The sequence below is a fragment of the Coccinella septempunctata genome, chromosome 9 (genome assembly GCF_907165205.1).
Source record: "Coccinella septempunctata chromosome 9, icCocSept1.1, whole genome shotgun sequence".
Classification (NCBI taxonomy): domain Eukaryota; kingdom Metazoa; phylum Arthropoda; class Insecta; order Coleoptera; family Coccinellidae; genus Coccinella; species Coccinella septempunctata.
In genome coordinates, this window is record NC_058197.1 from 15,392,251 (window position 1) to 15,413,733 (window position 21,483).

Here is a 21,483-nt window from a genome sequence, read left to right on the forward strand (position 1 = left end):
GAATTCCCAATCTATGGTCTGTGACCTAACCTAACATCTTGGAGGAAATCGCTACTTTTTCCTCCTATTTTTCTGTTAAAAATTAATAATGAATATCTACAAGACATGTCCAATCGTTTTGAGAGCATCTGTACAAACTAGAACCAGATTTTTCAGTACTATAGCGAAACCAATAAATAACTTCGAGATACCTTCCACATTTGTAAACAGAAATCCAAGAAATTTGGAAAAACTTAGGATAGGGTATAAACCTGACGGTTACCATTTGGAAGCACCTGGAAGAATATATTGGCATAAGTAAGAGAAACATTCGATTCAATTCTATAAATGGTACATCGAGCCATTCGATATTTCAGGTTGGAAGTGTCGGAAAGTGGTAGGTATGCTGTAGCAGTTGTGAAACACTTTAAAAATGGGGAAGTTTTAAGGGCTAGTACATCAGAATGGCCAATAAAGAAGCGCTTATATAGATACAATGATGTTTCTGCTTATATAAATTTAGCTAGGGTAAGTGGTTGGGAGTTTGTAATATTAATATATTTAATTTCAATACTTTATAGGTTTTTGGGGATAGATGTTTGAAATCTGGTTTAACAGAGATGAGTTGCTTCATGGAAGTAAAAAATCCAGACGGGAAATTAGCTAACTTTTTGAAGTATCTCGAAGAAAGTGGAGTTGTTTTGAAGGAGCCACCTCAGTTCAAACCTGCTAGACCATGGGATCAGTTAAGGCCAGAGAAGCCATGGGATGTTTTAGATTGAATTATTTAACATAAAATAAATTATTACAAAAGAGAAAATGCTTTTGAATTGAATTATCCTGATTGGAATTTTTCCAAATACTTCAGTCTTATAACAGCTTTTCATCTTGTTTTCTCATTATTATTTGGATGTAGGGAGATTATTCTTCAAGCTAATAATATTTTTTGTCATGTGATAGTTATTATAAATAAGTTATTAATGGTGTTTTCAATTCTTAAAATAATTCTTTCTTTAAAAGAAAAAGACAAATTCAATAGATTTTCTATGTTTACGTCATTACATCAAATCAGACATCATCAAAACAAATTTGAAAAATTCATGGATTCATTATTTCCCAGTTTTAAATTGTCTTTTTAATTTTTAAACATTGAAAATGAATAAAACAACTTGTTGTGTGTGTTTCAAAGGAAATGCTCCTATTCCATTGAGTGTTAGCGATTCTAATAACGAAACTATTTCATCCAAATTACGAAAAGTTGTTTCAGAAGTGGTAAGTCTTTAATTCTAATAAATACACATTAGGTTTTTTCATTGTGAATATATTTCAGCCATGGGAGGACACTTTTACAATATGCCCCCAATGTTTGAAGACGCTGGATATTGTGTTAGAATTCAGAAATGCATGTATAAAATCGAGCCTTATACGATTAGAACAAGGGGAATCTGAATCAACAAATGAATCTCATATAAAACAGAATGGGAGTAGCAGTGATGAAGAAATCAAAGAAGTAACAGGAGATAGTTCAGAGCGAACATTAGCTGTTACTTGTGAAATTTGTAAAGTTGAGCTAAATTCTAATGAACATTTATACAAACATAATAAAGAAATACATCAGCACCGTTATGAGAATGGTTTACTGTGTGTTGAAGAAAAAGATAGAGTACCACAAGAAATGAATGATGATTATTTTTCTGGTGATAATGAAAGTTTTTCTATTAATGAAGGCTTGGTTGAAAATTCTGATGTGTTTATATGTTTTCACTGTAATAAATCATTCAAAAGAAAAATATTGCTTGCTGAACATATACAAGTCAAACACAGTAAGGAAAAGATTGTCAAGAAAGAATCTACAGATTCAAGTAGCGATGAAAGGCCAATTGACAATATCCACTGTTTACAAACTTCTGATGATAAATTGGATAGTGACAAAAAAGAACTGTTTATATGTTCCAAGTGTAATAAATGTTATAAAAATAAAAAAGTAATGTTTAATCATATGGTCACCTGTGATGGAGTAAAAAGACATTCTAAAATAAATTTCACAAAGGATTTCTCTAAGAATGAGTGTGAAAACTGTGGAAGATTTTATACAACAGTAAAAATATTGAGAGCACACATGAAACAGTGCAAAACCAAAGTTTCATCAATGCAAGAAGATCGATGTTATATCTGTGATATGGTTTTAAAATGTTATGAAGATAAGTGTGAGCATGTTTTGAATGAGCATAACATTAATTTAAAAATCAACAATACATGCCAATATTGCTATAAGCAATTTTTATGCAATGAAAGTTTACAAACTCATATGGAAGATATGCACAAAAACAAGGGAGAAATATGGAAAAAAATTAAAAATTATGTTGAAAGAAGCTACTCTTGTGAAGTGTGCTCAGTTATTTTTGGTTATGTTAAAGAAGTAATCGAACATTGCGTTAAAGAACACCATATGGATGCAAAATCAGTTAAACCGTATCTATGCGATAAATGTAACACCCGCTTCACATCATCTGCGAATTTGATTCAGCATAAACAGTACCACAAGGGAGAACGTACCCACGTATGCAGTTTTTGTGGAAAAAGTTTCATTACTAAGAGTGATCTGACAGTTCACGAGTACACCCATTTGAACCGACGAAACTACAAGTGTGAAATATGCGAAAAAGCTTTCAATACCAACAAGAACCTGCGGTCTCACATCCTAGTCGTTCATACCGATGCGAGTTTATGGAAATACCAGTGTAATTTGTGCGATAAAAAGTTTCCTTTGAAATCCGGCTACGACCAACATATCAAGAGACACTCAGGCGATAAGAGATTTAAATGTTTAGTTTGCGAGAAATCTTTCATCAGCAGCAGCGAGCTGAAGAAGCACAAGAAATTCCATTCGGACGAGAGAGCTTTCAAATGTTCCCACTGCAACAAGGAATATAAAGACCGTAGGGTGTACGAGATACATCTAACCAAAGTTCATGGTATCGGTAATGCGAAGATACCTATTCGAGTGAGGAAGTTTGCATGTCATATTTGTCCGGGGACCTTTTTCGATAAGCAGAAATTGTTCAGGCACATGTGTACACATACGGGGATCAAACCGTTCGTTTGTAATATTTGTAATAAAAGGTTCAGTGATAAATCGTATTTGAAGCATCATTCTAAAGTTGTGCATAACGTTATGGACGTGGAAAAGAGTGAGGTGCAGCGAGGAAGTTCATGAATTGTGAAAAATTTTGTTTCACAAGACTCGGGAAATTTTTTGTAATTTTTGCATGCTTGTTCCTTGAAATGAAACGAAAGCTTTTTTATCATTTTGTCCAAATTTTTCAACTTTGTGCTGAAAATTGACTCAAATTTTTCTGTTGATTTGTAACTTTCAGATTTAACTATAAATAAATGTTTGTTTTCTTCAATAGAATGTATTTTTTTTGCAAAGTTGAAATAACCTTGCATTCTTTCCCTTGAGAAGATTGGGTTGAGGAGAGAAACAAAAGCAGATCATATAAACAATATATTCATATTTTCAAACAATGTACATTTCATTTTTCACATTGAAAATGAAGCATCTTCACAGTTGAAATAAAAAAAAGTGGATAAATACTTTGAACTTAATATAATTCGTTTCAAAATCTATATCGTTATGTCTTATGGATGAATGTAGGAGATATTTATATATATTTTAATTGCACGTTATTGAATATATTAATTTTGTTCGCTGAATCAACGTGGTATCTTCATTTGGCTCGGAGATAGAAAACCTGCATGGAAAGATCTGAAAGAAATATTGTACATATGGAAATATCTGAGATGTCGCCTATTCGGATAAATATACAAAATTATAGATTGAACACCTTCATTCGAGCTAGTACGAAAGTTTTTTTTTGAAGGATATTGTTAGTAATATTGTCAAATTACTCTATTCAATTGCTTGGAATTCTTTACTTGGCGTAGATATACCCAGAGGTTCTTCATAACCCGAGCTAGATTTCTTCATTTTATTCTTGACGTATTTATCTTTTTTCTTGTCCTTCTTCTCTTTCTTGTGTTTTTTCGATTTTTTCTCTTCTTTTTCATTTGTTTCTTCAGTGTTCGCATCTTCGTCAAGCTGTTCTTTTGGTTTGTGATTAAGGTCTGACGTGTTGTGATCATCTTCGATCGAAAGTAACAAAGCGTCGTTCTGTACAGATTCTTTCTTCGACTTCCTATGTTTCTCTGACTTCTTGGTCTTTTTCTCCCTTTCCTTCTCAGTCTGAAAAACGTCAATTAATAGTAATAGCTGAAAAAGATTTTTTAGATTACTACCTTCTTAGTTTTCTTCTTTTTATCTCCCTCCTTTGTTTGTTTATGGTCTTCCTTATATTCGTTCATGGAAGGTCTGAAATTTTTTTATTTATCTCAAGGTTTTTCCCGGTAAGTTCATACTCACATATCTAATTCGATATTCAGTGCTTTATGTGGATCATCATCGTTCCCATGGCTGGAATCTGAATCGGACAACGTTGCACCTTCGGGCAGTTCAAGTTCCCTCCTAACAGCCGGAGCTTCTTCGTTTTCATCTGAGGAACTGGGAAGATACGTTCCTATTGAGCCAATTTTAAAACACCCCCTAACGTTCTTACCTTTCTGATTTATGTTTCTTCTTCTTGCTCCTCTTCTTGTGTTTCTTATCGTCCTTAGTCTTCAAATATTTATCGGACCTCTTCTGTCCTGCTACCTTAAGTGGAATGTTCAAATCAAGATTGGCTATGGGTATATTTTCGACTTTTTCGTTATCGTCGTCGAAAGAATTGTTGCCCTTTAGGTAGTGAGGGTTGTGGAGTTGCTCGTTCCTCCTAGCTTCCTTATTCTGAAGAAAAATTGTAAATTTCCAACATCCTTGGTTACAACATGAAAAATTACCTTCTTGATCTCCTCGTCTGTCGGTTCCTTGTGTCTTTTACCCTCAGAATCATCCTCGCTGTCTGTTTTGACGAAAACTTTCACGCCATATCCGGCATCGCTATCCGAATCCGATTCGACCAGTGGCTCGTTGATCCAACTGTCCAGGTCCAAACTGAAATTTCCGGATAAATAATTTTTTTTACCAATTCCAAGATTCCGGACTTACTTTTCTGGCACGGGTACCTTTTTCTGCGCCTTCGGGGCCACAGGGTTCAATTCGCCCTGGAAGAATTGAAGGAGCTCCTGCGCTATAAGACCGGTGCCATCTTGGTCCTTCTCCAGAGGATCGATCTTATCCGCATCTATGATATTTTGGTTGGTAGTCGTTTTCTCTGCGAAAAAGTGTCCATTATTAGTGGTTAAGGTGAAAAACATTGGGGATAACTCACTCAATTCAATTTCTTCCTTGACGATTTCCAATATGTTGAGACACGTACTGGAACGTTCCTGGACTTCCAGCTCAGCGGACTTAAGACTATCGCTCAATTTGGCAGAGATCGCGTCGCACAATTCCAAAATTTCGTCGTATTTCTCCTCCAGTTCGTATTTTTCCATCACGTGAGCGAACAGCTTCAGGACGTTGTGTATGAAGACTGCCTCGATGTGTTGGGGTAACGGTTTGTATTTTAGCATCATTCTCAGCACTTTTTCCGGTTCCTTCAGATGACTACAAGGAGGAAGAGGTCAGAAATTGGAATGTTTTAATCGTTATTCTACTTACACGCTGAATTCCCCACAGATATATGCAGCGGCATATAGGACTTCTTGCATGACGCTGAACTGATTGTGAGAAGCATAAAAGGAGATAAGATCCGCCATTTCTGACACGGCGAACGATCTTATGGCCTCAACTCTCACGGTAACATCCATTAATTGCGAGGCTATCACATGCCCTACGAAAAAAAAAAAAAATTCAGTGATACGTCTGTTTGTGCGTTATCTATCACAATTTTGAAGCTATCGAGATCAATTTCAGCCCAACCATGCACATGCACAGTGCTGAGAAGCTCATTGGTTTTGGTGGAAATCGGAAAAACGGTTTCTGAGTTATTCGAATTTTTCAAAATAATTGAAGCTCATAGATTTTGGTCGGAATCGGCTCAACAGTTTTCGAGTTTCGAGCTTACCTTGCTTAGATCCAAACTCCATCTGGGCCAGTTCCACCAGAACCGTGACGTACCATTCAAAATTCATAATAAACAGATAATTATTCTGGGAACATATCAGTATTATTTTACTCAGCAGTTCGTCCCTGTAGATGGTTCCCTCAGCCTTTTCCATATGCGCCATCAACTTCTTCACTATTTCCATGAGATTTTTCTTCGAAACCTGACAAAGAAAATCAATAATGGCTATCTTAATGAGATCGATTTGTTACTTTTCGTACCATTCCGTACAGTAAATCCAAGGCTCGCAGCCTTATCGACTCGTCCTTGTCCTCTAGGCACTGCAAGACGAGGTCCTTGTGTGCCTGGACACTTTTGGGATGCGTTTTCAATATCTTCGACATTGCTAGAAGACCCAAGTATTTCACTGTAAAAAATTAACGATTTAAATCGATCGAGAGCCCTGGGGTATTCTTCACTCACAATTTTGATCTGAATCTTCAATCAATATCCTCAACTTTTGTACACATAACTGGATGCTAGCTGCGTGATTTGGCATCCCTGATGAAATACTTATCAAAACAGCTATCACTGTATTGATACATTCATACAATAAACTCATGGCAGATGTACTGAAAACAAACACTTTCAAAGCTGAATATCAATTTTATTTCGTCTTCAACATGGAAAATTCATGTGAAAAATACTGAAGTGGCATCTACATATTCAATATATACACTGTATGGTACAATATTCACAAAAATAAAATATGATCCAAAACTAGTGATTCAAAATATATTCAATAAGTTTTTTGGATTATTACCTACCTGTGTATCAAATTCGTTAGTGGTTCAATCAATTTTTTTCCTAGCCTAGGTTCTAGAGGAGTAAGAGCACCAAACTAAAAAGAAAAAATGAAATTCAAAGCATATTTGTACAGTACCAAAAATATCAGAGACATTTGTATCCTTTCAGTTGGCCCTCATATGCGTGGGAGCAAAAATCCTTTCAAAAATACCTACAGCTACTGAAAAAAGATTTGAGCTTTTTGTAAGCAATATGTAACAGATAGCTCCTAGTACTGAAGCATTTTGATTGCTACAAGCTCCATCAAATACCTTGCAATAGTATTTATTAAAATCGAGGTCAATTTACGACCAACCATTGGTTCGATCATGGTGAAAGATGCAAACTAGGGAAAAACAATTAATCATATTTTGAAAAGTGAAAATAATGGCTTAGTATTAATAAATATTTTTTTAAAATTTGACACTATTTTTTTCTTTACCAATCATCAATTGTAATTTTCATTAGGGTAAAATAGATAATCCCTACTTAATTAATCGTAAAGATTTCTTGATTTTTCTAGAGCACAGATACGTTAGCAACCGAATGTCATATTGGACTTCTTTCGAGTCAAAAAGTTTTGAAATTTGTCAAATACTGTGTTTCCACTAAATCAAAAATGGGGTCATACAAAAATAACTCTTCTTTATAAACTTTGTAAAAAACAGATGGAGAATTTCGGACAACTATATCATGAGCAGTATGTATATCATTTAATTTGTTCCCATCATCAGTATTTATTCATTTTTCAGGCCTACATTTGAACAAACACCTCGATTTTCATGAATTATTCCCAGAAACACCGATAAATCAACAAATCCTCAAAATATATAATCTAGGTCGAAAATTTTGGTTCGAGGCATATAAAAAATTGCATCAATCAGGTTTTAACATTAAAAGTAAAACAATATGGAGAAAATTTTGGTGGTGTAATCAGCCTTTTTCCAAATATTTGTGTGTGGCTTCCGAAGTAGGTATGGTACTACACCTCACATTCAAAACGATGAAATTACAGAATAGAATGTTTTTGGATCACGAAAATATCCAGGATGCTAAAATACACAATCGATTCGAAGATTTGACCATGTTGGAGACAGGTAGTATACTATGAATTCATAGGCTGTAAGAAATAAGCTGTCGTTCTTCTCAATTTTGATTTCTGCTTAATACTTCGAAATTGAAGGTGTAAATATTTTGATAACGTTTTAATGCAAAAAACTGTCCACTTACCAATTTAATTATTTTTATTAGCATCCAATTATTTGTACTAGTCGTCATTAACTTAAAGAAAACTGGAGCTAAGCTCAGATAGTTCTTTGGGTTTTTTCTAGCTAACTCACAAACAACGTTGACGGCTGCTGACTGGACACCTGTAATGAGGGACATAGACTTATGTTTTAGGAAAAATGCATTTTCCCAAATTTCCCAAATATAAAAATAAACCTAAAATAAACCTGTTCAAGTACGCTTCCTAAAAGTAAACCAGAACCCAATATCTTGAAGTTAAAACAGATAAATTTAGTGGAGTCAACCAAAAGAGAACGAAATACAAAAAACCCATCAAAATATCCCCTGTTGCAATCTTTACTATCTACCTGGATCTGGATCTTCCAGTTTTTCCTTCAGTCTAGGAAAAGCCGGTCTCAAAGCTTCTGGATATTTCAGAAACACCTTATACATCATCAATACAGCTTTCTTTCTAATGTAAGGCTTTGTTGAACTTAACTACAACAACAAAGTTGATAACTTTTGGCATATTCGAAACTGGAGGAAACCTACCAGTGTTAAAATGTCATTAGATAAATCTCTGGCTAGATCTGCACTGACGTAACAACTTAGGGAGGTTAAGGCAAGACCTGCCTCATATTGGTTCTGTGAATTCAGTTCTTTGCGTATCATATTGGTCGTTAACATCAATAACTGAAAATGAGAACCGTTAACACAACCTACAGTTCCTAATTTCAAGCCTTTATACCTCTGAATCACAATGGAATGATTGGCTAGCAGCGAGGTATCCTATTCTCTTTAGAGTGAATTTGCTTGAACTCATCACTTCAATTATATTGAAACCTGCCCAAGAAATGTCGTATCCCAGCATTTGGAGCTGAAAAGTTCAGAGAAACTCATGGAAGGAACAAGCAAAATTGAGAAAAATCAAGTCCCTCTAATTCTGAATGAAAAGATCTAGAACTTCCACCAATTGAATTAAGAAAATAATAAAAATTTTTGGGGTTTCTTGAAATCTGATCTACATTTCTTGTTTTTTACATAAATTCCAATAAGTCTATTAGATTAACTTTGGAACTTTTATATACAGGAATGAGAGACTTCATAGTAGAATTATTTTTCTCAATTTCCTCGTTGTGTACATGACATGTGTAATAACTTGAGGATCTTACATATGTTAATTTTGCTATGGCATTGCTCTTGACTGACAAATTATCCTGTCTGAGCTCTTGCTTAATATCTTCCATGCATTGGGATATGTATTTGGCCTACGAAAATGAATTTGCATTAGAGAATCTCAGAAGGATAAATTTGATAAAATTCACCTCATTTTCTTTATTATTCCTTATTCCCCTAACCAAATCCGTTAGGCTTTTATCAAACATACGTTCCAAGTTGGTTTTAACTTTTTTCAAAGCCATGGTTAAGCTATAAAATCAATGAAAAGTACTGAAAATCGCTCTTCTACGTACTAGTACTTTCTAATGTTACACTTCTTGATTTCTGAACTAAACCGGCAAGACCTGCTATCGAATCAAGCGGTAATTGAAAGTCATTCAGTATCACAGCAAAACGTTACGTTTATTCGTATGAGAATCATAATTTCTATTTTTGTATCGCGAAAAATAACGACGTCTTTTGAATTGCCATAGCCACGTTCACTTATCGCAAATGTAGGGAAAAATTTTTGAGGCGAAGTTGTCAAACAGAAACGTCATAACAAATCACAATTATCATAGAGAGAAAGAAACCATTGTTCTTTATGTTACGAAAAATCCTCATTTTCGATTTTCCTGCCTGTATTCCAGTATTCGGCCAATTTCTCGCTCTATTCATTAAATTACGTACTAGAAACACATTCCGATAATTTCATTAGGGCTGGTTCATTCCTTTTTGATAATTGATTTGAAATTTAAAGCACTCCACCGACGAAAAGATCTAATGTACAACATACGATAAAGGTTTTTAAACGGTTGATTCTAAAACGAATGGATATGCACTCAGAAGGGGGAAACGAGTTTTTTGAAGTTGAAACTACAATGTTTTGGAAAATATCTTCTCATGATGCGAAAATGCTAATGTTTTCATGCAAAATGGCGTTAAAAAAAATCCCCATTTCATCGATAACAAGGATTTTAGAAGGGAAATGACAAATGAAAATATATTTGCGTCGTAAACTTCAAAAGTTTTTCAAAATGCTCGTAAATTATAATGTAGCTTTGTTCGTTGCTTTGAACTAACATCATGTCGGAATGGTTACTCTTCCTTTACGCCTTTCTTGGTGTTATTGTTTTAGTAATGGCATCGACAACTATCTACACGATCGAACAGATGATGGAAAAAAGGTCCGCAAAGACGGAAAAAGATTTAAGGAAGTAAATATCTGCTTCAAATGTCAGAATGACTAAGCTCATAGATACACACGTTTTAGAAAATCTATTATGAAGAAAGGGAAAGGTAAACGGAAAGTGAAACAAGTTAGTGTGGCGGAAGCAGAACCACCACCTGAAGAAATCAAGCTAGAAGAGGAAGATACAAAAAGTTTGGAGGAGGTAACTTGTATATTGTCCCATTTCTTAAACGTTTGAGGTGATAGGACTGACGGAGGATAATCATTTATTATGCCCTTTTTGAAAATAATCTTTTTGAAGACCAAATTGTCTCACGCACTCATCAATTTTATAATTTGAGATATTGAAAGAGATTGACGCCAAACTAGACAAACACCAAGAGCTACAGAGGTGTTTGGCCAGACTGAAGAAGTTGAGGACAAAATACCCTGAGGATCCTCAAATTTTATGGAGAATAGGCAAGAATTATCAAAAACTAGCTGAAAAGGAGAAAGACGTTCCAACTAAACTAATCAATGTTGAAAAAGGTGAATATACTGATGCGTAGACAAGGAATTGAAAGATTTCAAATAATCTTCGTTAAAATCGGAATAAAACCGTTTTTTCAAGGCATTGAGTTTTGTCAAAGATCCCTGGATATGGAAAGCAAGCAAGCAGACGCTCACAAGTGGATGGCCATCTTGGTGGGCTACAAGGGCCAGTATCAGTCGACGAAGGAGAAGATACAATGCGGCAAACTGTTCAAAAAACATTTGGACATTGCTATATTTCTGAATCCATCTGATCCCGTCTTGCAGCATATGGCTGGCAGATTTTGCCTTGAGCTGGCTTCACTCTCATGGTGAGATATCAAAAATATACCTAATGTCAAATTAATAACAATCAAAGCACCAATGTTAGTTCTAGCTAAGCTTATGATAGGATTGAGAAGTGACTCATTGAGTATTATGTATTGAGTTCTTAATTTTACATACCGATAATTCTTTTTGAATCTTCTTCGACGTAATAGAGGAGTCAATTCACCTTTCATATTTTTTGACATATTTGCCAACACTTTGATATTTCGTTCTTGATTCTCAACTAGTTTCACTCGTAAAAAAGACATATCAAACGTTCAACGTTTCCATCGTTAACACATTGATAAGAAATTTGTCTCACTATTTCACGTGTTGTTAATATTAGGTAGTTGCATTTTTATTTACTGCTGCAGTTCATTTTCAGGGTCGAGCGAAAAATAGCCAAGACCATATTTTCGGATCCTATAAACTGCTCAGTAGAAATAGCCTTAGACCATTTCTTGCAAGCTGAGAAGCTCATGGGCCAGGAAGACTGGAAGGAAAATAGATTGCTCATTGCCCAATGCTATATCAGTAAAGGAGAGTACAAGAAGGCCTTAGAATGGCTGGATAAAGCGAAACTTGCCAAGGATGATTCGGCTGTGAGAAACACGCTTTTCCATCAGAAAATCGAATAATTTAATTCTTTTATTTTATAGGGGGAACCTATCGATAAGGAGATAGAAGAGTTGTTACGGAAATATTCTAAATATAGATGACGGTCGCACTATCGGTTTTATATCGTTAAATAAAGTCCAAAATCTCATTTGTAAATAAAACAAATTTCAAATAGTAACATTGTTTAGAGAAATAAGTTTCTTATAGAGGATTCCATTCATTATCTGTAAGAAAATATAAGGAAAGCGATGCATTTTATCTGGGAGTTTTCCAGAGCTTCAAAAATAAACCGCGTGAAGGCGCTACGATCGCAACATTTTCAGTGTTCTAAATTTTCCTTCAACTGACGTTTAGTAAATTTTCATTGTTTTCTGTGAGTACCTTGACGTCTTCCGTCAAAGATTAAAATGCAAATATTTTTCTAGATTCTTGAAATGTGAACCTGATTAATTTATCGACGTAGAAGGTTGTAGTCCAAATTACACTCGATTTCCTTATTACACAACTAAATAAAAAAAATATTGACAAAACGGCCTGATCTTCTGAAAGCCGGAAAGCTATGGATAATGTATGTATTGTAGCTGTTTTTTAAAATTTAAATTAACTTTGAACAATAATGTCTTCTCTACCGCAAACCGTCACTGCTTTCGTCGGTGCTGCAGTCCTGGGTGTTGTTAGTGCTGCGGCAGTTTACGTTTTCGAGCATTATCGTCAGGATAAGAATAGACATGCTATGGCACAAGATCTTGTTCGGTTAGACAACGAACTGACCAAAGTACGGAAGGAATTGGAGAAACTCATGCAGAAGCAGAGCGAAAGGCAAGTTTTCTGAGTTATCATTTTGCAGTAAGAGATCTGGGAGTTCGAGGACTGTTTTAACTCGAGGACTTGAGTACTTCTCCACACCAAACGATGTAGAACTTGAGCTTGGTAGCCACTGAATATGAGTCTGAGGTTCTCAATGATAATGTGTTTAGGTGATCTATTTGATGATATCAGAATTTGAATTGTAATATGAGTGCTGATAAGGACTCAGGCAATGATGCTTCTATTTGGAATGATAAACCAATTTTTCACTGTATTCTGAATCAAATTAATCATCTAATATTGACAGCTTCTGAATATGGTATATTTATTTAAAATTACTGTACTGAATAATGAGAATCAATAATGATGATCTTACGAGAAGATTTTAATAGATTATGATATATTGGCTCTTCAATAAATCTACATTCCATATTCATTTATGCAGTTGAGACCAACAGACAATTTTTTTCTCAGGAGTGCACGAGCCAAACGTGTGAAAAATCCAGGAAAAGCAAATTCAGTCATCACTTCTACTACATCAGAATTCATGAGTACAGGTGATCTTGAAAGCTCTGATTTGGAGTTCTACGATGTGAGTGATGAGGAGTCGAACCGCTCAATGTCTAATCCATTGGAGAAGGTAGGAATTGGATTTTCTTCAGGGAAAAAACCATTTCAGATTTGAAAAGATCTACATAAATTTTATCCTAACCACTTGAGCTTATAAAGCATATAATATGCAGAAATTTATTTTTTGTGTAAATCAGAGTTCAGAGGCTGTTTTTGCTGAGCACAAGGAATGTGGAGCATATCTTCATACTTTAGCGAATATTTTGTTTTCCTAAAAAAATTCTGCTTTTGGTGATCATTGCAGTGCATCTGGAAAAATCTCTTTTTTTCTCATAAATGTATTTAGTTGAAATAAAATTAATTGATTTATATGAAATTGGGATTCTCAACATTTCAGGAAATGACTGCGAACAAATATTCATTAAAAAACATGGAAATTTATTGAATTACACACTTTTGTCTGTTTCTCAGACTATCTGTATCTTATCTGAGTATGGCTTCTGTTGAACATTCAGTGCTTGATACATAATTTACGACAATTGCTAATTAACACAAAGATTGCAGCTCTAATTTCTAGAGTTCCAGTCTAAATCACCAAGTTGGTATAATCATTATGTATTATTTAAAACTCTGATTAGAAATCAGTGGAAAGCATTAGGAATATTCACAACAGATTTTTTTAGGGTATTTATATTAATTTTTTTAAGTGAGTTAACTGACTTCACTTGCTTGTACACTACATCGACTCGTGTTTTTCAGTCCAGAGTGCCTTTAACGCTTTCATTCTTCCGCAGAGATTTCCTTTCATGGTGCCAGCAATGCACTTTCAACCGGTGAATGTTGGTTACACCAAACCGAATATCTTAAAGAACTATAAACTCGCAAAAGTAAATATCTCACTTAAATATCTGGATTGGGAAGCATGTCTTTAACTAAACTCTTATATGGGGGCTCTAAGTTAAAAAGGGGATATGTTGGAGGTTTATGAAAAATACACTGCTTCCAATGGAATTTTTTCAGTTAGTTATAAAAATGGGAGTACGATTCTTATTGAACTTATATGTGGAAACAAACATTGTGTATTTTTCATATTTTGATGAAGGAGAGATACATATCCGCTTTTTAATTTAGGTTTAAAAATTGAGGTTTGGTTATAGAGACACCTGGGTTATTATATCATACCTTATGGTTCTCCTAGGCTTCTTTAAATTGTTTAAAATTTTAATGCTTGCATGGACTATGCTTTGATGAAATTTTAGCTGTCATTTTTCGCACCTATGTATTGATATGAACAAATTACTTTGAATGTTATTTACACAATACAGAAATGAGTTAAAACTTTCTCTTTAAAATTCACCGCATCATATGTATATAAATTTCAGTTAACTTTTTTGTCTTGTTTTCAATTATAATTTGAAATGTTACAATATTTCTAGGATTGTGCGAAATTTGCAGTTTTTTAATGTCTTCAACTTCAGCAGTTTCAGAGAAAAACCAAAAATTAATGCTCCTATTTTAATGTTATTCCTTCAAATACCAAAAACATTATGAATGAGAATTTTCCCTGCAAATCCTTTTACATTCAAGTTAATTTGTTCGTTATCTGAGGCATAGCATTTCATGAGAGCAATTTCTTTTCTGATAAGCCGCGGTTTTGTCTTAGCATTAAAAAACGGTTGTTAAAGTATTTTTTCGAAATATTCGTTTCGGTTTCACTGAATCATGAGAGATAAGCGATAATAAATAATTGACGATAAACAAAAACGCAGCGATAAAAGTATCAAATAATCGGTTCCAAAGTGAATTGGTTATCTCTGTTATCATTTAATATGGAGATTCTCAAAATGGTAAACTTCTTCACAGTATTTCAGTGGTAATTGTTTAATTGCAGGATACTAATCTACTAACTTTCATAACTTGAAATTCCTCTCTTGTTCGAAATGCAACATTTAACACCTCAAGACAGGCTTTTATTAACATCGTTTTGTGGGAATGATTCCCCTATTTTGATGCTTGATTTTTTTAGGCGTTGAAAGACATCGATAGTAAACTGAACGAAGGCTTGAACTTGAGCGAGTGCTTGGAGAAATTGGAGGATTTGTGCCTAGAATATCCGGAGAATCCTCAGTTGTTGTGGAGAATAGGAAAGTGTCATAATAAGATCGTAGATACGTTGAAAGATGATAAGGACAAAAAGAAGGAGCATATTGAAAAAGGTAGAGTTTGCTCACCAATGTGAAAATTTCATTCAGCTGTAAAGGAATACACTGCCCAAGGGTTTAAAGGGATCACTGTCCTTCCATCAATTTATTTCAGGAATATTCGCTTCAAAATGTTGATTGAAACACTTTGAGAAACTCCGGGACACTTCTCGCTAGGAAAACCCTTTCTGTATCCAATATACGATGCATCCATCTTCCATTCCTTTGATTATTGTCAATTCAAATAGAACTTTTGCGTTAAGATGGGAAAAAACTGGTTTAACAACGAATACCACATGGTATTTATGTCATCGAAAGCTCCTCCAAATTATCGAAAACTTTAAGATCATTATGCACAGTCAGGCGATGTTTTTGGTGAACCTCCCATCTCCACTCCATTTATAAGTGATCCCTAAGCAGTGTAAATGAATCTACAAACGCTCATTGAAGAGAAACTGAAAAAATCTAAAATATAATATATATTTTGATTTTTTTTAGGGCTCGAGGCATGCAGGGCTGCCCTCAAACTCGATCCTAAGCTAGCCGACGCGCACAAATGGATGGCCATCCTGGTGGGGGCCAGGAGCGACCTGCAGCCCATCAAGGAGCGCATAAAGGACGGGCAGCTGTTCAAGCACCACGTGGACGTGGCCATCTCCATCGATCCAGCGGACTCCTCCCTTCACCACATGGTCGGCAGGTTCTGTTACGAGGTGGCCGGTCTAAAATGGTGGGTTTGCGATCTCCGAGCCCCAAGCCGGGACTGTAATCCATCCGTTTCTCTTGTTTCAGGTACGAGCGAAAGGTTGCTGCGGCCCTGTACGCCGATCCTCCAAAGGCCACTTACGAGGAGGCCCTCGATCACTTCCTGGAGGCCGATAAGATAGCCGACCACGACTGGAAGGAGAACCAACTGTGCATAGCGAGGTGCTACATCGCTCTGAGTAAATACAAGGAGGCTTTGGAATGGCTGGATAAGGCTGCGAAGGTGCAGAGTACTGATGCTAAGGTAGGTCGCTGATCTAAGATAGGTTGTCTGAAAACAAAGGTTGAACTGCTCTTCTAAAGTTGAGGATATTGAATAAATTAGTGTTTTCCCATCAGAAGAACCTAATTTCCTTTCGAAATATGTATCCAGGGTGATTCTTTGGCTTGTACACATATTTTAACAGTTGATTCTCGAGGTAGAAAGAAACAGTTTTGTCCTTTACCATTTTTTTCTGATTGTTCAATGATGTCATAAAAATTCCCTTCAAAATAATAAGCTAAATCTATGACTTTACACATCTCTAATGTGGATCTTTCAAACAGAGTTGCATTCAGCCAAAGTACCCAATTTTTCTAATTTCAGAGACATTTTTTACTTTAGATATCAAATTACGTGATAACGGCGCATTATACGTAAAAATATGAGGAATACTTTTATTTTTCGAAATGATGCAATATTCATTAGTTTAACATACTTTTTTAAGAGTTGGGTTCTTTAAATTTATGATTTTTTATGTTATGTAATGCTCATAATGAAGACCCATGAAATTTTGTGTGGAGAAGATTCATCACATCAATGGAAGACTATTTTCCGAAAATCATTCCAAACGATAAAATCGTTCTTTAGATATAACTCAAAGTTAAATTTTTTTATGGATTTTCAACAGCCTGTATCTTTTCATCCGAACCGAATTGGAAAAAATGGTCTATTGAAATGTACAAGTCAAAGACTCACCCTGTATGTAGAGTTTTCTAGGTTAGATTGAAAAAATTTTAAACAAACGAAGGATTTATCGTAAAGAAAATACAATATTTGAAAAAGTATTGCGCAATTTGTGTGAATCAAACTATTTGTTAAATTCTTGACTTGAACATGATCTGGATCAGTAAATTACTTCTACTGTGTGTTTCAAGTTAGCAGATCGCTGAATTTTGTCACTCATTTGTTGAGAAAAATTAAAAAGTGAACCATCAATATGAAAAAATGTCGAAATTTCACAAGAAAAGTACTTTTTCCTTAAATCTCCTATAGGGTTCACACGGCGGCATCGAATTTTGTTTTCCAATTTGAAAAAGGTGAATCCCGATTTCAAATTGATATTATTTTCAGGATGAAACTGTGGACGAGGAAATCAAAGCTCTTCTGAAGAAGTATTCTAGCCATAGATAGGTATTTTAACCAATTTTTGTTTGTTTTGTCTCCTAAACCATTTATGTTCTCGTAAACATGTTTCAATGTTACTTTATTTCGTGGTAAATAGGGAATTATTTTTAATAGATAAATGGAAAAATATACCAAATATGACTCTACCTAAATTGGTGAATAATGGAATTTTAGATATGTAAATTACTGATAAGTACCTCAATATTGTGCATTTATTTTTATTTATTTTAGTGTTTTCTCTAATGTCATTGTTGAATTTAATAGTATTCAGTCTTTTCAATGTTACGTTTTAATATTGAAGTTAGATTGAATTATTTATTGACGAATTTTATTGTAAAATGTCTTAAAGCTCTGAATTTTATCTGTTGATCCTTGTTATGTAATATTTACATTCCACAAGATGATAATAGAAAGTCCGAATAAAAACATTCTATTTCAAACAATGTTTATTTCATTTCATCTTCAATCTGCTTGAAACATATAGTTTTTAGATTTATAAACTAAATAACATAACAGATTTACAAATATTTCTCCGAGAAAAAGTATTAAAATACATGCTTTATCGGCTCCGTATATACTACCACCTAGTTTTCTACAACTTTTCTCTTTAACGCCCCTGTGATATTTGCTTTTTTTTTCCATAATGGTGGGGTGTATCGGTACTATTTTTCAAACATTTTGAGCTAGCCATGAAATAAGTTATTTCCCACATAGAAGTTATCGTATTCACCAGCAGTATATGCAGACCTAGGTTTCGGCCTTATTGAGCCATTATCAATGCATCGTAACCCTTAATGTCTACGACAGTGAAACCGTGGCTGTACCAATAATGGACTGCAGACTTGGTTACAAATTCAGACCGCAGTTTTCACAAATGGGTCCACAATTGATTGTTTGACCATGAGCTGTACTTGTAATTCGTAAATAACTTGCGTTCAAAAAAATTCATCGTCTAGTAGGCTATTAAATTTTGAGGGTCCAATTGACGATGAATTTTTTTAAACGCAAGTTACCATCGATTATTTCGTTTAAATACCTAGATTTTTGGCTGGCTGTTAAATCTACAGTCTCATATTTTTTCTTTTATTTTTTCATATTTTTTAAATTTATTTTTGGTTTTTTATTCCTTATCTACAGTCATTAACATCATCTACAAACTGAAGGAGTAAATCCACGTTTCCACCGAGAAAATCCGAGTGATTTTCATGGCTACCTACTTCTATTAACTACAACGTAAGTTGCATCACAGCTGTTGTAAAGTCACAAGGGAAATCAGATATTTTTTTGCGCATTTAGGGCCGAAATTCCTGATAAATCTGTCTTAAGCTGAGGAGAAATACATGTCAATTGAAACTAAATTTGGTTGCTATTTTCGATGTCTAAATTTTTTTTAGTCAAATCGAAAGGGCCTCAAATTTAACATATTCTAAAAATATATCGTCTGACGTACCCTATTTATCATAAATACGATTTCACCAATGAAAACCGCCGTCTCTATAATAACTTATAAAAAGCGTTTCCATTTAAAATCTATGAATTACAGACTAGCACATACTGGTAAAAATGTTTACAATAATTTACAATCAACATTACATTTTTTTTTCTCAATTACATGTTACACTCAAATCAATCTAAATTCACAAAGCATTGGGAACAGATAATACGTATCGATACAAACAGTTTTTTAAATCTAAAAAATGCGTAGTGGCAATGTATCAACGACAAATTTGATTTGTTTAGAAATCAACATCATGCAAGGAGTTGGGGGGGGTTTTTGGTTCGTCTGAAAGGATTCACATTCGGAATTTCGATAATCATTCAAGGTTTGGACGTGGAAGCACACTGCAAATATTAGTGGAGTTTTTTCCTATTTTTTTTCGAATATATTCTATTTCGAACAATTCTGTACAATTTTTTATTCCAGCAGATGAAATGCACGCTTTTACTTGCTTTCGAAATTTCAGCGACAGCGTTTGCGTCAACAAGTCGAGAATAGTTCAGTTTTTTAACCAGTATGTTTTATAAAACAATTTTGGAATGGTTTGAAAGGTTGGTATGATTCATTTTGGTATTATCCCTTCGAAACCGGCTGACGCATCCTGTACTTCGTTTTCGACAAGTATTTCCTACGTTTCAAATGGATAAATAAATTATATAAATATGTTAAAAATGCCGCGAAGACGTTGAATAATTTAATTACCTAAACTTCTGTAAATCTAACTCAAAAATATAAATAAATATATCTAGACTTGTTTGATACTTTGGAAGAAAGCGATGGTATACAATTCAAATAAAACGTTTATCCCATATAAGAAAATGCGTTTATTTTAAGAGTTGCCCTTGGAATGGTTTCATTTAACGTGGTGGTATTTCTTATATGACTCAACCTATTTTATTCAAGCTGTATATTAAATTGGGATGACATGATTCAATAACCAGACTTTTCGTAAATGTCTCTCTACCAAACAAAACGGAAAAAACGAAACTAAAGAGCGAAAAACTAACGGAATCACTAAAGTAACCTGGCAGTTGTGAAAACCCTAGCGCAAAAAAGTCATAGAGCCCTATTATACAGCTTCGTCTAGATGATAGAAAACCGATCCGTTTTTTCCTATTTGCTTGCCAAGCTCGTTGAGGCTACTTTTGTCGGATCAGAAGACCTGATGGCCCTCTTCAAGGTCGAATAACTCGCTTCCTCTCTGACTCTCAAACACCACTTAGTAGTAAGGCTACGGTTTAAACGAATGGCAGCAATCTGGCTAGATGAACGAGAAGGTGCAGCGCTTTGGTCCACATTTGTCGCAGAGGTACGTAGCGTATCGTCAAAAACCGCCAAGCCATCATCACCGAGAGGAGTTGGATACACCTGTAGGTCCAGTAGAGGCGGGTTATGTTTTTCCTTGCCTGGGGTATGGACTCCACGTCCTCTTTGAAGATGAATCTGGAATATTTCAGTGGAAACTGAACAACACGAAGAAAGTACAAGAAGAATAAACTATGACTACTGTTCTTGTTGATATTTAGGGTTCAACATCTCATGATTTCGGGGGCATTCCGCTCTACTCCAACTGCGTCCATGGAGATGCTATTAGACCTCCCTCCCTTTCACATTTTTGTCCACAGAGAGGCAAGACTAGCAACGCACAGGCTCCACCACCTTACCGTAAATGAGCCTGACAAATTCGTGCCCAATCGTCTTTCAGTCCAACTGGAGACAGACGAGGTGATGTTCATGAGAACTGATCAGATAATCACAAGAACCAGCACGGATGGAACCTTCAGTTCTCTGATTCCATGGCTCCGTTACAAGGAATTCTATCTACAAGGACCTTGCTGGTTTACTGATGGCTCCAGAAGCAGTCAGGGACCTGGAGCCGGAGAAAACAGTCGTAGAACGCTGACTCAACTCAGTGCCAGTCTGGGAAAGTCGGCGACAGCATTTCAGGCAGAAATCTTCGCTATGATCTACGCGCCAGCCATTTGCTTAACATTGGTTGGGCGGGTAGGTCAATAAAAATCCCAACGGATAGTCAAGCTGCGATCAAATCTCTCGCAGCAGACAAATGCAACTCGGCAAAGGTATTTGAAGCAGATCTAAACTCTCCAAATTGGGAAGTTTAAACAGACTGCAACTGATTTGGGTAACTGGACACTCTGGCTTCAGAGGCAACGAAGTATCGGATGCTCTAGCCAGAGAAGGAGCAACATCAGCTCTTATTGGCACGGAACCAAGTATAGACATTTCTAATTCCTTAATTGGGAAGGGAAAAACTGCTGGATAAGGCAAAAGGTCCTGGAGTACTGGCACAACCGTCCTGGACTGCGTCACTCGCACAGGGCTATTTCAGTGCC

The 21,483-nt window shown here is 35.2% G+C and overlaps 6 protein-coding genes across 8 annotated transcripts in view; 4 read left to right on the forward strand and 2 right to left on the reverse strand.

The window, feature by feature from the left end:
* LOC123319804 (39S ribosomal protein L18, mitochondrial) lies at nt 1–799 on the forward strand. The gene is made up of 3 exons (XM_044906745.1): nt 1–297; nt 357–507; nt 561–799. Exons 1-3 carry the CDS (start codon nt 89–91, stop codon nt 759–761), a joined length of 561 nt encoding a protein of 186 aa, XP_044762680.1. The 5' UTR covers nt 1–88; the 3' UTR covers nt 762–799.
* A 248-nt stretch (nt 800–1,047) lies between these two features.
* On the forward strand, nt 1,048–3,219 carry LOC123319803 (zinc finger protein 25-like). The gene is made up of 2 exons (XM_044906744.1): nt 1,048–1,251; nt 1,310–3,219. The coding sequence occupies exons 1-2, from the start codon at nt 1,135–1,137 to the stop codon at nt 3,194–3,196; spliced, it is 2,004 nt and encodes a 667-aa protein (XP_044762679.1). The 5' UTR covers nt 1,048–1,134; the 3' UTR covers nt 3,197–3,219.
* A 258-nt stretch (nt 3,220–3,477) lies between these two features.
* On the reverse strand, nt 3,478–9,798 carry LOC123319802 (AP-3 complex subunit delta). Its single transcript, XM_044906742.1, has 18 exons — nt 9,422–9,798; nt 9,269–9,364; nt 8,845–8,973; nt 8,649–8,789; nt 8,465–8,594; nt 8,100–8,239; nt 6,851–6,924; nt 6,507–6,655; nt 6,305–6,450; nt 6,045–6,246; nt 5,639–5,810; nt 5,307–5,584; nt 5,084–5,249; nt 4,876–5,029; nt 4,596–4,822; nt 4,403–4,540; nt 4,279–4,351; nt 3,478–4,225 (listed from the first exon to the last, which is right to left on the reverse strand). Exons 1-18 carry the CDS (start codon nt 9,515–9,517, stop codon nt 3,893–3,895), a joined length of 2,844 nt encoding a protein of 947 aa, XP_044762677.1. The 5' UTR covers nt 9,518–9,798; the 3' UTR covers nt 3,478–3,892.
* A 444-nt stretch (nt 9,799–10,242) lies between these two features.
* LOC123319764 (regulator of microtubule dynamics protein 2-like) lies at nt 10,243–12,076 on the forward strand. Its single transcript, XM_044906688.1, has 6 exons — nt 10,243–10,471; nt 10,528–10,648; nt 10,788–10,974; nt 11,057–11,288; nt 11,669–11,885; nt 11,943–12,076. Exons 1-6 carry the CDS (start codon nt 10,341–10,343, stop codon nt 12,000–12,002), a joined length of 948 nt encoding a protein of 315 aa, XP_044762623.1. The 5' UTR covers nt 10,243–10,340; the 3' UTR covers nt 12,003–12,076.
* A 187-nt stretch (nt 12,077–12,263) lies between these two features.
* Nucleotides 12,264–18,074, forward strand: LOC123319765 (regulator of microtubule dynamics protein 1-like). Its single transcript, XM_044906689.1, has 6 exons — nt 12,264–12,720; nt 13,183–13,348; nt 15,305–15,494; nt 15,978–16,209; nt 16,272–16,488; nt 17,578–18,074. The coding sequence occupies exons 1-6, from the start codon at nt 12,518–12,520 to the stop codon at nt 17,635–17,637; spliced, it is 1,068 nt and encodes a 355-aa protein (XP_044762624.1). The 5' UTR covers nt 12,264–12,517; the 3' UTR covers nt 17,638–18,074.
* The window catches only part of LOC123319763 (putative fatty acyl-CoA reductase CG5065), a 36,744-nt gene continuing 33,325 nt past the window's right edge, over nt 18,065–21,483 (reverse strand). For all 3 annotated transcript variants that reach the window (XM_044906685.1, XM_044906687.1, XM_044906686.1), the window contains exon 8: nt 18,065–20,572. In XM_044906685.1, coding sequence (XP_044762620.1) covers nt 20,368–20,572 — 205 coding nt within the window. In that variant the 3' untranslated portion in view covers nt 18,065–20,367. The remainder of the gene's footprint in view (nt 20,573–21,483) is intronic.

What these genes read in the sequence shown, in the direction of transcription:
- LOC123319765 (XM_044906689.1), top strand. Translation starts at nt 12,518, where the DNA reads ATGTCTTCTCTACCGCAAACCGTCACTGCTTTCGTCGGTGCTGCAGTC. An exon ending in TGTCTAATCCATTGGAGAAG is followed by an intron (nt 13,349 to 15,304) that starts GTAGGAATTGGA and finishes TGATTTTTTTAG; the next exon opens with GCGTTGAAAGACATCGATAG. An exon ending in TGCAGAGTACTGATGCTAAG is followed by an intron (nt 16,489 to 17,577) that starts GTAGGTCGCTGA and finishes TATTATTTTCAG; the next exon opens with GATGAAACTGTGGACGAGGA.
- LOC123319764 (XM_044906688.1), top strand. Translation starts at nt 10,341, where the DNA reads ATGTCGGAATGGTTACTCTTCCTTTACGCCTTTCTTGGTGTTATTGTT. An exon ending in ACGGAAAAAGATTTAAGGAA is followed by an intron (nt 10,472 to 10,527) that starts GTAAATATCTGC and finishes CACACGTTTTAG; the next exon opens with AAAATCTATTATGAAGAAAG. An exon ending in TTGCCAAGGATGATTCGGCT is followed by an intron (nt 11,886 to 11,942) that starts GTGAGAAACACG and finishes TTTATTTTATAG; the next exon opens with GGGGAACCTATCGATAAGGA.
- LOC123319803 (XM_044906744.1), top strand. Translation starts at nt 1,135, where the DNA reads ATGAATAAAACAACTTGTTGTGTGTGTTTCAAAGGAAATGCTCCTATT. An exon ending in GAAAAGTTGTTTCAGAAGTG is followed by an intron (nt 1,252 to 1,309) that starts GTAAGTCTTTAA and finishes AATATATTTCAG; the next exon opens with CCATGGGAGGACACTTTTAC.
- LOC123319802 (XM_044906742.1), bottom strand. Translation starts at nt 9,517, where the DNA reads ATGGCTTTGAAAAAAGTTAAAACCAACTTGGAACGTATGTTTGATAAA. An exon ending in CCATAGCAAAATTAACATAT is followed by an intron (nt 8,974 to 9,268) that starts GTAAGATCCTCA and finishes TGAACTTTTCAG; the next exon opens with CTCCAAATGCTGGGATACGA. An exon ending in ATCTGTGGGGAATTCAGCGT is followed by an intron (nt 5,585 to 5,638) that starts GTAAGTAGAATA and finishes TCCTCCTTGTAG; the next exon opens with TCATCTGAAGGAACCGGAAA.
- LOC123319804 (XM_044906745.1), top strand. Translation starts at nt 89, where the DNA reads ATGAATATCTACAAGACATGTCCAATCGTTTTGAGAGCATCTGTACAA. An exon ending in GGAAGAATATATTGGCATAA is followed by an intron (nt 298 to 356) that starts GTAAGAGAAACA and finishes TCGATATTTCAG; the next exon opens with GTTGGAAGTGTCGGAAAGTG. An exon ending in CTTATATAAATTTAGCTAGG is followed by an intron (nt 508 to 560) that starts GTAAGTGGTTGG and finishes AATACTTTATAG; the next exon opens with GTTTTTGGGGATAGATGTTT.